Source organism: Engystomops pustulosus, chromosome 11, assembly GCF_040894005.1.
Source record: "Engystomops pustulosus chromosome 11, aEngPut4.maternal, whole genome shotgun sequence".
Taxonomy (NCBI): Eukaryota; Metazoa; Chordata; class Amphibia; order Anura; family Leptodactylidae; genus Engystomops; species Engystomops pustulosus.
In genome coordinates, this window is record NC_092421.1 from 28,305,471 (window position 1) to 28,317,639 (window position 12,169).

General features: G+C 39.8%; 1 protein-coding gene across 4 annotated transcripts in view; it reads left to right on the forward strand.

Annotated features, from left to right (window-relative positions):
• The first annotated feature begins 1,926 nt into the window (after window positions 1–1,926).
• Window positions 1,927–12,169, forward strand: part of SEC31B (SEC31 homolog B, COPII coat complex component) — a 53,754-nt gene continuing 43,511 nt past the window's right edge. For 3 of the 4 annotated variants that reach the window (XM_072130493.1, XM_072130495.1, XM_072130496.1), the window contains exons 1-6: window positions 1,928–2,108; window positions 8,880–8,961; window positions 9,180–9,303; window positions 10,079–10,274; window positions 11,049–11,144; window positions 11,710–11,850. In XM_072130493.1, the coding sequence (XP_071986594.1) occupies window positions 1,941–2,108; window positions 8,880–8,961; window positions 9,180–9,303; window positions 10,079–10,274; window positions 11,049–11,144; window positions 11,710–11,850 (807 nt within the window). In that variant the 5' untranslated portion in view covers window positions 1,928–1,940. Of the gene's footprint in view, window positions 2,109–8,879; window positions 8,962–9,179; window positions 9,304–10,078; window positions 10,275–11,048; window positions 11,145–11,709; window positions 11,851–12,169 lie in introns of all 4 variants that reach the window. The other variant, XM_072130494.1, reaches the window with a different exon arrangement.

Here is a 12,169-nt window from a genome sequence, read left to right on the forward strand (position 1 = left end):
GTAGTTATATTCTTGTACATAGGGGGCAGTATTATAGTAGTTATATTCTTGTACATAGGGGGCAGTATTATAGTAGTTATATTCCTGTACATAGGGGGCAGTATTATAGTAGTTATATTCCTGTACATAGGGGGTAGTATTATAGTAGTTATATTCTTGTACATAGGGGGCAGTATTATAGTAGTTATATTCTTGTACATAGGGGGCAGTATTATAGTAGTTATATTCTTGTACATAGGGGGCAGTATTATAGTAGTTATATTCTTGTACATAGGGGGCAGTATTATAGTAGTTATATTCTTGTACATAGGGGGAGTATTATAGTAGTTATATTCCTGTACATAGGGGCAGTATTATAGTAGTTATATTCTTGTACATAGGGGGCAGTATTATAGTAGTTATATTCCTGTACATAGGGGGCAGTATTATAGTAGTTATATTCTTGTACATAGGGGGCAGTATTACAGTAGTTATATTCTTGTACATAGGGGGCAGTATTACAGTAGTTATATTCTTGTACATAGGGGCAGTATTATAGTAGTTGGCTTGTATATGGGAGAAGGTATTGTAGTAGTTTTATTTTGTATACAGAAGGCAGGATTGAATGGGTTATTCTAAATGTGTTATTGCAGCATTATTCTTGTACATAGGAGGCAGTATCAATATATTATATCTCTGAATTGTACATGTATGGCACAGGGGAAAGGTATATAAGGCTTATCGGGTCGTGTGTTTGCATCATTTACTGATCGACAGGTCACATTCTTTGCACATTAGATTCACTTACTAGCAAAACATGTTCTTGTTTTGCATTAAGGCCATCTACCAACAATTTGTCTGTTATAACCCCACCCACATTATATGACCACACCCACTTGTTTTGACTCCGCCCATAAAATGGGGCCACTTTTATAGTTTTTTCCAGGGCCGTTTTAAATTCCCAGTCCGCCCCTGAAGATATGTCACCTTAAAAGAGTGTCGAGAGCTGCATCTCAATTGTCTAGGACTGCAGGAAGATTTAAGGTCTGGTGAACTTTGTCCTGGGGCGACAGCCTGGGTGCCCACAGAAAGGTCCCCGAGTGCCACCTCTGGCACCCGTGCCATAGGTTCGCCATCACTGATGTATAGGAAGTGATTCCAGACTTGTTGGTGCTATAATATTCATACAGCCCAGGGCCCATGGCAGTCTTAGGGTGATGCCACACGTGGCGTTTTGAATGCGTTTTTGGCCCGTTTTTAAGCAGTCCGTCAAGTTTTAAGATAATTGGTCAAACCTGTCAAAAATGCATGCGTTTTTTTGACGGACTGCTTAACAACGGGCCAAAAACGCGTTCAAAACGCCATGTGTTGCATCACCCTAAGGCCCGTTCCACACTTGCGAGTGTGATGCGATGAACTCGCATCACACTCGCAACGCATGCTGCCGGGATTGCACGGCCCGAACGCTGCACCACGGGAGTGAACTCAGAATGTCAGTTCACTCCCGGTGTGCAGCGTTCGGGCCGTGAGATCCTGGCAGCATGCGTTGCGAGTGTGATGCGAGTTCATCGCATCACACTCGCAATTTTGGAACGGGCCTAAATCCTCCCCTGGCCCTTCTGGCTCATTAGAATATTTTTAATAGTTGATTTTAGACGGCAGGGCACCACAGATAACATATATATTAAGATTACCACAGTCACAGTGCCTGGATCTATGTGTAAGTGTCACCGGTTTATCATAATGGATTTGGATGGTAGATTTCCTTTAAGTAAAAAGGAACATTTTAGGAAAGCTCTTGCTTTTAGGAACCAGGAAGCAATAGAGCAATATACTGAGTGTATGACCGGTTGTGTACACTAGAAGCAGAGGGACAGGGATTAGGACGTGTCTCCCGGTATATGCAGCGCAGGTTGTTCCCATCTAAGCTCCGTGGTGTAGTGCCGCCTGGGAACCAGCAGATGGCAGCAGCGCCGCCTACTCCTCCCTTGGCCTTGACCCGGCAGCCCCAGCAGACAGCGCAGACTGGGCAGCGCCTGGGTGCACTCAGCTACAACGCGTTTTCTTCAGTGCGTCCCGCTCCGGCCGCCGTAAAGACCCCAAGCAGCAGAGCTGGGTCACCGAGACCGGTAAGACTCGGCCCCGGCGAGCAGGAGGGAGGGGCAGGCATTGTCAGCATGACGGGAGTTCACACCTAGCTACTTCAGAGTTGTGCTGACCACAAGTGACGTAGTTACCGGGCCTGGCACCGGGGGTCTGCAGTGCACAGGGCAGGCAGGATGGACATGGTACAGCACAATGTTATCCCATACATGGGCACTGTGTGTGCCAGGGGGCAGCACACTCCTCTAATCTGGCATCCAGGGAGCCTGATAATCTGACCCCTAATTACCCAAAAAGGCTAATAATATAATGTATCACAGTATGGCACAGAGGTAATCTAGAGGGTATCACATTATGGCACGGGGTAATCTAGAGGGTATCACAGTATGGCACGTGGGTAATCTAGAGGGTACCACAGTATGGCACGGGGGTAATCTAGAAGGTATCACAGTATGGCACGGGGGTAATCTAGAGGGTATCACAGTATGGCACAGGGGTAATCTAGAGGGTATCACAGTATGGCACGGGGGTAATCTAGAGGGTATCACAGTATGGCACGGGGGTAATCTAGAGGGTATCACAGTATGGCATACACATTTATTATTAGTGAGACAGTGGGGCACATTTACTAAGGTGCTTGCACCAGTTTTCTGTTAGACTTTGCACATGTATTTGAGAAGTGTCTGTGGCACATATGTATCGCACGTGACCTGTTTGTGATGTGGCTGCACTATTCCTCACGTGAGACAAATTTCATTCTTGAAAGGGGGAGTTCCGGTGCTCAGTGGGACAGTGCGCCATGTGTAACATTCACTCCAACAGACGTGTGTTGCATTCCTCGTGTTAAAGGCGCACCAAAAAAAAAGTGGTGCCGGGGGAGCGCCAGATTCATGATGAATGGGCGCAACAAATCATGAATCTGGCGCCCCCTGCACACTACGCAGGCAAACTGCACATAGTACAGACTGCATATGATACAGACTGCGCTACTTTTAGTAAATGTGGGCCAGTGGGTACTACCTGCAGTTTGCCTCACTATCGCGCAGAGTGCACACGATTCATGAACACCAAATCTGTGCATGAACTCTGTGCACCAGCCTGTGAAATTACAGCACTGAGGGGCCCTGGAAACGCCCACCCCAGGAACATTTTTGGTAGATTTCCTTTAAAATTGCTGCACATAATAAAATAAGGTGATGTCATCAGATGTGATGTCATTAGTCACTTGCTTTGGATGTCCTGTGCATTTTGTGCAATGCCGACAAGGTGTGGGGTGATGTAACTGATGCCAACATGGTGGTGGCAGACAGCGCAGGATTACGTCTCATTATGAACCTTGCTTCATGTCAGCGATTTCACACTAGCTCCAGTATTCTCCAACATTAGAGACCAGGAGCAGGGTTCATAGTGACAACTGGCTGAGGAGAAGCTGTGCCGCATCTTTCAGCTGCCATCAAACTCATGGAACAAGAGTCAAATGAATAAATGGATTATTAGGTGAAGCCTCTTGGACTGCAAATTGTTATTCCTAGAAGGTGATCTAAATTTACATCTATATGCAGAATCTATACATCTATTATTACTTCTATATGCAGTGACTATGTCTATCGTTACATTTGTATGTAGTATCTATACATCTATCTATACTTTTATATGCAGAATCTATACATCTATCATTACTTCTATATGCAGAATCTATACATCTATCATTATATCTGTATGCAAATTGCTGCAAATTGTTATTCCTAGAAGGTGATCTAAATTTACATCTATATGCAGAATCTATACATCTATTATTACTTCTATATGCAGTGACTATATGTCTATCCTTACATCTATATACAGTATCTATACATCCTTACATCTATATACAGTATCTATACATCTATCTTTACATCTATATACAGTATCTATACATCTATCGTTACTTCTATATGCAGTATCTATACATCTATCTTTACATCTATATACAGTATCTATACATCTATCGTTACTTCTATATGCAGTATCTATACATCTATCCTTACATCTATATACAGTATCTATACATCTATCCTTACATCTATATGCAGTATCTATACATCTATCGTTACTTCTATATGCAGTATCTATACATCTATCCTTACATCTATATACAGTTTCTATACATCTATCGTTACTTCTATATACAGTTTCTATACATCTATCGTTACTTCTATATGCAGTATCTATACATCTATCGTGATCTAAATTTACATCTATATGCAGAATCTATACATCTATTATTACTTTTATATGCAGTGACTATGTCTATCGTTACATTTGTATGTAGTATCTATACATCTATCTATACTTTTATATGCAGAATCTATACATCTATCATTACTTCTATATGCAGAATCTATACATCTATCATTATATCTGTATGCAAATTGCTGCAAATTGTTATTCCTAGAAGGTGATCTAAATTTACATCTATATGCAGAATCTATACATCTATTATTACTTCTATATGCAGTGACTATATGTCTATCCTTACATCTATATACAGTATCTATACATCCTTACATCTATATACAGTATCTATACATCTATCTTTACATCTATATACAGTATCTATACATCTATCGTTACTTCTATATGCAGTATCTATACATCTATCCTTACATCTATATACAGTATCTATACATCTATCCTTACATCTATATGCAGTATCTATACATCTATCGTTACTTCTATATGCAGTATCTATACATCTATCCTTACATCTATATACAGTTTCTATACATCTATCGTTACTTCTATATACAGTTTCTATACATCTATCGTTACTTCTATATGCAGTATCTATACATCTATCGTGATCTAAATTTACATCTATATGCAGAATCTATACATCTATTATTACTTTTATATGCAGTGACTATGTCTATCGTTACATTTGTATGTAGTATCTATACATCTATCTATACTTTTATATGCAGAATCTATACATCTATCATTACTTCTATATGCAGAATCTATACATCTATCATTATATCTGTATGCAAATTGCTGCAAATTGTTATTCCTAGAAGGTGATCTAAATTTACATCTATATGCAGAATCTATACATCTATTATTACTTCTATATGCAGTGACTATATGTCTATCCTTACATCTATATACAGTATCTATACATCCTTACATCTATATACAGTATCTATACATCTATCTTTACATCTATATACAGTATCTATACATCTATCGTTACTTCTATATGCAGTATCTATACATCTATCCTTACATCTATATACAGTATCTATACATCTATCCTTACATCTATATGCAGTATCTATACATCTATCGTTACTTCTATATGCAGTATCTATACATCTATCGTTACTTCTATATGCAGTATCTATACATCTATCCTTACATCTATATACAGTTTCTATACATCTATCGTTACTTCTATATGCAGTATCTATACATCTATCGTTACTTCTATATGCAGTATCCATACATCTATCGTTACATCTGTATGTAGTATCTATACATCTATCCTTACATCTATATGCAGTATCTATACATCTATCGTTACTTCTATATGCAGTATCTATACATCTATCGTTACTTCTATATGCAGTATCTATACATCTATCCTTACATCTATATGCAGTTTCTATACATCTATCGTTACTTCTATATACAGTTTCTATACATCTATCGTTACTTCTATATGCAGTATCCATACATCTATCGTTACATCTGTATGTAGTATCTATACATCTATCGTTATATCTGTATGCAGTATCTATACATCTATCCTTACATCTATATACAGTATCTATACATCTATCGTTACTTCTATATGCAGTATCTATACATCTATCCTTACATCTATATGCAGTATCTATACACCTATCCTTACATCTATATGCAGTATCTATACATCTATCCTTACATCTACCGTATATACAGTATCTATACATCTATCGTTACTTCTATATGCAGTATCTATACATCTATTGTTACATCTGTATGTAGTATCTATACGTCTATTGTTACATCTGTATGTAGTAACTATACGTCTATCGTTATATCCGTATGTAGTATCTATACATCTATCCTTACATTTATATACAGTATCTATACATCTATTGCTAAATCTGTATGTAGTATCTATATGTCTCTCGTTACATCCGTATGCAGTATCTGTACGTCTCTCATTACATCCGTTTTCAGTATTTATACGTCCATCTATACACCATTTACCCATTTATTTCCTAGCATAAACACATGAGGACACATACCCCAAGTCATGATTTTTAGTGAGAATGTCAGAAATTCCTCTTTCAGATGTAGATCTGATATAAACCATGTCTGACTGCTGAGGTTTCTTTGTACAAGCCAGAAAAAAAAATCACATTTCCTGCAAAAGAGGTTATGCCCTTGGGTCAGTTTATGACAAATGTGATTTATTTGAACAATTCTCCACATTGGCGCCTGTGGTATATTGACTCCCAATGCGCATAGTCTCCCCTGTCCCAAGTATGAATGGCGTCTGGCGTCTCTACAAATAAGCAAATGCCCAGTTTAATTTCGATCATGTTGGGTGGGTGACAGATGTGTTAGAAGCGAAACGCTTTCATGTGCGTTCTATTACCTAACGTGAATGACGGGGGAAACACTGTACTGCAGCAAGACATGACTCTTCTTCCAGTTCCGTGTCCACAGATACTACTCGGATACACAATCATGTCAGGAATGATTCATCCTAAGTGTCTGTTGCGTTTCGTTACGCTGTTGTGCGTTTCCGTTGCACAGTTTTGTGGACAGGCGTGTTTTACGCTTCACATCCGCGTGTGGAAAGTATTGTTGGATGTAAGCAAAACCAGGTCCAATGCAGTTAATGGGAAACTTCTGTTCTCCTTCCGTTTTTAGTTTTCCTCACAGTCTTCCCAAAAGAAGGGTAAAACATAAGCCCCTGACCCCTTGATGCTGGTGTGAACTGGGCCTTGTTTGGCTCCACCACTCATGATCTTGGCAAACGTGGAGAGAAAAATGGTGGCCAACTTGCTCTCTGCATTGGTGGGCAACGCTCAAAAATGCCGGAATATGATGAATCGCCCCAATCTGATTGCATATGGACGTAAGAAACACTTGTGTGAAAGAGCCCTACAAATGTGAGGCCACTCACTGCTCCTCAAATAGTAATAAATATTTCTATGCTTGGGATGGCCTCCACCTTGAGTGACTCATAGAACAAGTCTTGACACTTCTTCATATTTAAGGATACAATAGGAGGGAGTAGACGCTGGTGGATGTCATTGCCTACATCTGTTTACACCCTTGTTTTTTACTTTTAGTTTAAAAAAAAAAACAAAAAAAACTACAGCTTAGCTTCAAAAAGTAAGTGACCTCTACGACCCATACAAGTATTGGAAGCAGAAGGTGTGACAAATACAGCTGTATACATTTTGGAGAAACCAAAAAAAAAATATTTGATTTAAAAACCTACAATTGCGCCTAATAATCAAACTTGTCAAGCTGTGATTTATATGTTGTGGCTAGGAGGTGGAGCGCTGCAAATGGTCAAACTCAGATTGTATAGCATTTACACCTGAAATCCTAATGTTATTTTAAATCTGAGTTATAGAGCAGAAGGAGCAGATAAGATTGAACACAGCGTCTTATCTGCAAGCTGCATGTTATAGAGCAGGAAGAGCTGAGTAGATTGTACATAGTGTCCTATCTGCAGGCAGCATGTTATAGAGCAGGAGGAACCGAGTAGATTGTTCATAGTGTCCTCTCTGCAAGGAGGCATGTTATACAGCAGGAGGAGCTGAGTAGATTGTTCATAGTGTTCTATCTGCAGCCAGCATGTTATAGAGCAGGAGGAGCTGAGCAGATTGTATATAGTGTCCTATCTACAGGCAGCATGTTATAGTGCAGGGGGAGCTGAGTAGATTGTACATAGTGTCCTCTCTGCAGGCAGCATGTTATAGAGCAGGAGGAGCTGACTAGATGGTACATAGTGTTCTATCTGCAGGCAGCATATTATAGAGTAGGAGGAGATTAGCAGATTGTACATCGTGTCCTATCTGTAGGCAGCATGTTAAAGCAGGATGAGCTGAGCAGATTGTACATAGTGTCCTCTCTGCAGGTAGCATGAACAGATTGTACATAGGGTTATCTCAGGTTCTCTCTATTTACATAGGTTTTGATAAAGAAATGTCTGTCCTTTGCATTATATAGTAAAAACATAAATGATGTTATGTCTTAGTTCCAAAAACACAGTCAATTTTCTGGTATTTCCAGGATGAAACACAGAGCATGGAGCAGGAGTCCTGTATAGTGATGTGTGATGACTACTGTCCTATCCTCATGTCATTGTGCCCCAGTGTGGGGTAGTACATCTGTGCAGGGACAGGCTGGTGTGACGCTGGTCTCCAGCCAAGAGACGGCTCCTTGCTTTGAAGCTGCCAGACACTGTAATCTTGCAGGCATATTAAAAGACATCTTAAAGGGAGAGGTCAGTGATACCTGAAGTGTAGATCATCCAGTTCCCTCTGACACCTCTGCAAATGTCACACAAGTGGAATTATTCTTGAAGACTTTTAGATCTCTTGAAAGTCACAGTTTATAAAATCACTTGTGTTACAATGTAACTGAGAAGCTCCTCTAGAAGCGTTATTACAGGTAGTACCAAGTATTTGGTGTGGGGCTAGTGACGTCTCATGGGTGCAGAACCCCTTCTTATACAGGGTGTCTGTGTCTGTATACACAGTCTTGAAGCTGAAAGAGTTTTACCATCATATTTTTTTTCTTTACAGAAAATGAAGTTAAAAGAAATTGAACGATCTGCTGTCCAGTGCTGGAGCCCAGCCAAGCAGCACCCCATATACTTAGCCACAGGTATGCTGTTATATACATACGGTGGTTAGAATTACAGGAATTGGGTATTTTCTGATCATTAAATATCATCACTTTACACATTATTACATTATACATGCAAAAATATGTAACCCCGGAGAGCATTGGCCCGGCCATGTTGGTTGGTATTACATGTTTATGCTTTAGGATGTACTGTTCATACATTTTTCTATAGAAATGTTGTCCTTCTTTTCTCTAAGGTACCTCTGCACAACAGCTCGATGCCTCCTTTAACACCAGTGCAGCACTTGAGATATTTGAGGTGGATTTTGGGGACCCTTATCCTGAAATGAAGCGAATGGGCATCTTCCCAGCAGCCAATAGGTAAAGCATTGTGGAGTTCATGGACTCCCACTGGTGATTCTTATGTTTCTGACTTTCTATATTTGTTGGGGAAATATAATATAAAAAATATAATACAGGCAGTCCCTGGGTTACATGCCAGATATGTTCTTGAGGTTTGTTCTTAAAGGAAACCTATCATGAGAAGTACCCTGTTTCCCCGAAAATAAGACAGTGTTTTCTATTAATTTTTGCTCCTAAAGAGGCACTAGGTCTTATTTTCAGGGGATGCCTGGAACAAGAATTTACATTTATTGGTGAACAGAAATCAACTTCTAAAATGTTCCAAACTTATTTTGTCTGTAGAGCTGCTGCAGGACAGTAAGTGTCTCTGTAGTGCTCCCTGCCCCTCCCCAAGAGGAGCTAATCATGCCATAGAAATCTGCCCGACCATAGTCAGGAGTTTATAGTCTGATCCAGAGACAACCAAAATATAAACACCAGGAATGATAGCGACAGGTTGGACTTATATCTGTGAAATGCTGTATTTTTTGTTAATAACAGTGAATTACAGAATGTGACATTTTGTTATCCTGAGTGTATTTAGGATCTTGTCTTCATGGTAATACCCCTTTTCAGTTGGGCACTTCGCATCCCAGTTCTACCATATTTTTGAAAATATGAAGATGAAGAAAAGTCCAGCAGATACTGTATATTGCCTATTTAACCCAGATTATGCTGCACATTTGTTCAGTTCTATTGGTTTTCATTTTCAGAGCTGCAGTGATGGTTTCTTTTTTCCCCCATTCACTTTCAGATTCCATGAGATTCTCTGGGGCGGCTTTGAAGGAGATTCAATTGGACCTTCGGGGGTGATTGTAGGTGGTGGAGACAATGGAGAAATAACATTGTACAGCGCGTCACAGATTTTGACATCTGGGAAAGAGCCGGTTATCACTAAGAATGGAAAACATACTGGTCCTGTCCGAGCACTCGATCTAAACCCATTTCAGGTACTACAGTGCTTTGGTACGTGTTGTATTGTGGGTCACTATTCATGGGGTAGAAACCTAAAGTAATATGAAAGTTGTTTTGTTACTTAAGGGGAACATGTAACTTTATTTCGGACAACTAAACCTGCCTTTTGCTGCTTGGGTTTACCAACAATTTCAGTTCAGTCCATTTGTTGCCAATCATCGCGAAGGAAATTAGATCATACCTAGGCTGCCTTCACACAAACATATGCCCGGATGGCTACGGCCGCGCGGACCTACATCCAGCGCCATGCAGAGGAGGAGGGGGGACCTGCCCCTATCAAAAGAAATGCACGACATACGAACCCTACTACGGGGAAAGATGGGGCATGTCCTGTCTTTTCCCCATGTACGGAGCAGTATGGTGCCGCACGTGTGCAGCCCTGTATTGCTCCGTGTGGCCATTGAATGCAGCCTTATCTCAGATAGTTTGAGCACACACTGATTGCGCCATTGAAGCCGAAAAAGCCTGAATCACAACAACATAAATACATACTGCTAGTGGAGGGACCTTTGTTGATTACTAGATTTTTCCTTTTTTATGATGTACAATAGATGGACTTTAACCCTTCTGTTATGTCCTATTCTTGTTTATTCATTTGAGAGTAATTCTCCAGAGTGTTTTGGACGCTCTAATATCAACCTGGCAAGTCCTGATTAATGCAGGGATTTCATATGCAGTCAAACATTATGATTTGAAGTCATACGAAAAATGTATGACCTGTTCTAAATGTTTATTTAATCTATTTACAGAACAATCTTCTGGCTTCCGGTGCCAATGATTCTGAAGTTTTCATATGGGACCTAAATAATTTAAGTGTGCCAATGACCCCCGGAGCAAAGTCCCAGGTATGTTGTTAAGACTATGAGAACAACTATTAACAAAAGCCTTTGTATCCAACTATTGAAATGCAGAATGTGATACATATGTATCAGAAAGATTCAATAACCCCTTAAGGAGGCCGCTTTTTTGTTCTTTTTTCGTTCCCCACCTTTAAAAATATATAACTTTTTCATTTTTCTGTGTACAGAGCTGTATGAGGGCTTACTTATGTGTAACAAATTGTTCTTCTTAGTGATGGTATTTATTATTCCATGCCTTGTACTAAGAAGTGGGGACCAAATTCCGAATGCGTTGAAATCTATGAAAAAACGCATTTGCAACAATTTCTTGTGGGCTCAGTTTTTAAATTTTTTTGGTGATGTGCATGAATTAATTTACTGAATTCACTAAATTTATATAGCTTTTGCACCAATTAACACATTTGGTTATAATGGATATAAATGTAGCTACTTAACAGCTTGATTAGATACATTTATAAAGCAAAATAATTCCATTTGGCTCTTGTAAAGCAACCATGTAGCTGACTTGGCCCCCCGTGAAAATGAGATAGTAATATTTTTATGTTTTCAGCCTGTAGAGGATGTCAGCGCAGTTTCCTGGAACCAGCAGGTTCAACACATTTTATCATCTGCGCATCCTAGTGGAAAAGCTGTGGTCTGGGACCTTCGTAAGAATGAACCAGTCATTAAAGTCAGCGACCACAGTAACAGAGTAAGTGCATGACCAGTGCCTGTACTTATTGTTTCCTTATGCTCTCCCCTATACCAAAGAGATGAGGATCCTGTACATACGACACCTTCATTTTACTTAAGGGTGTGGGAATTCACATTTAACTTAATGTGAATGTTTTATGTAAACATTTCTTCAATTGGATGTTATTAAAAAAATGTTCCTGTGTGAAGATAATTTCTCATAACTGCTGCCATGTTGTCCCTTAGAAACCAGATAGCTTCCTTGGATACGACCACCTCACTTTTTGGCAGCAGTGGCCAGACATGCACTACCAAGTCCTGCCCGACCACTTGGCTTC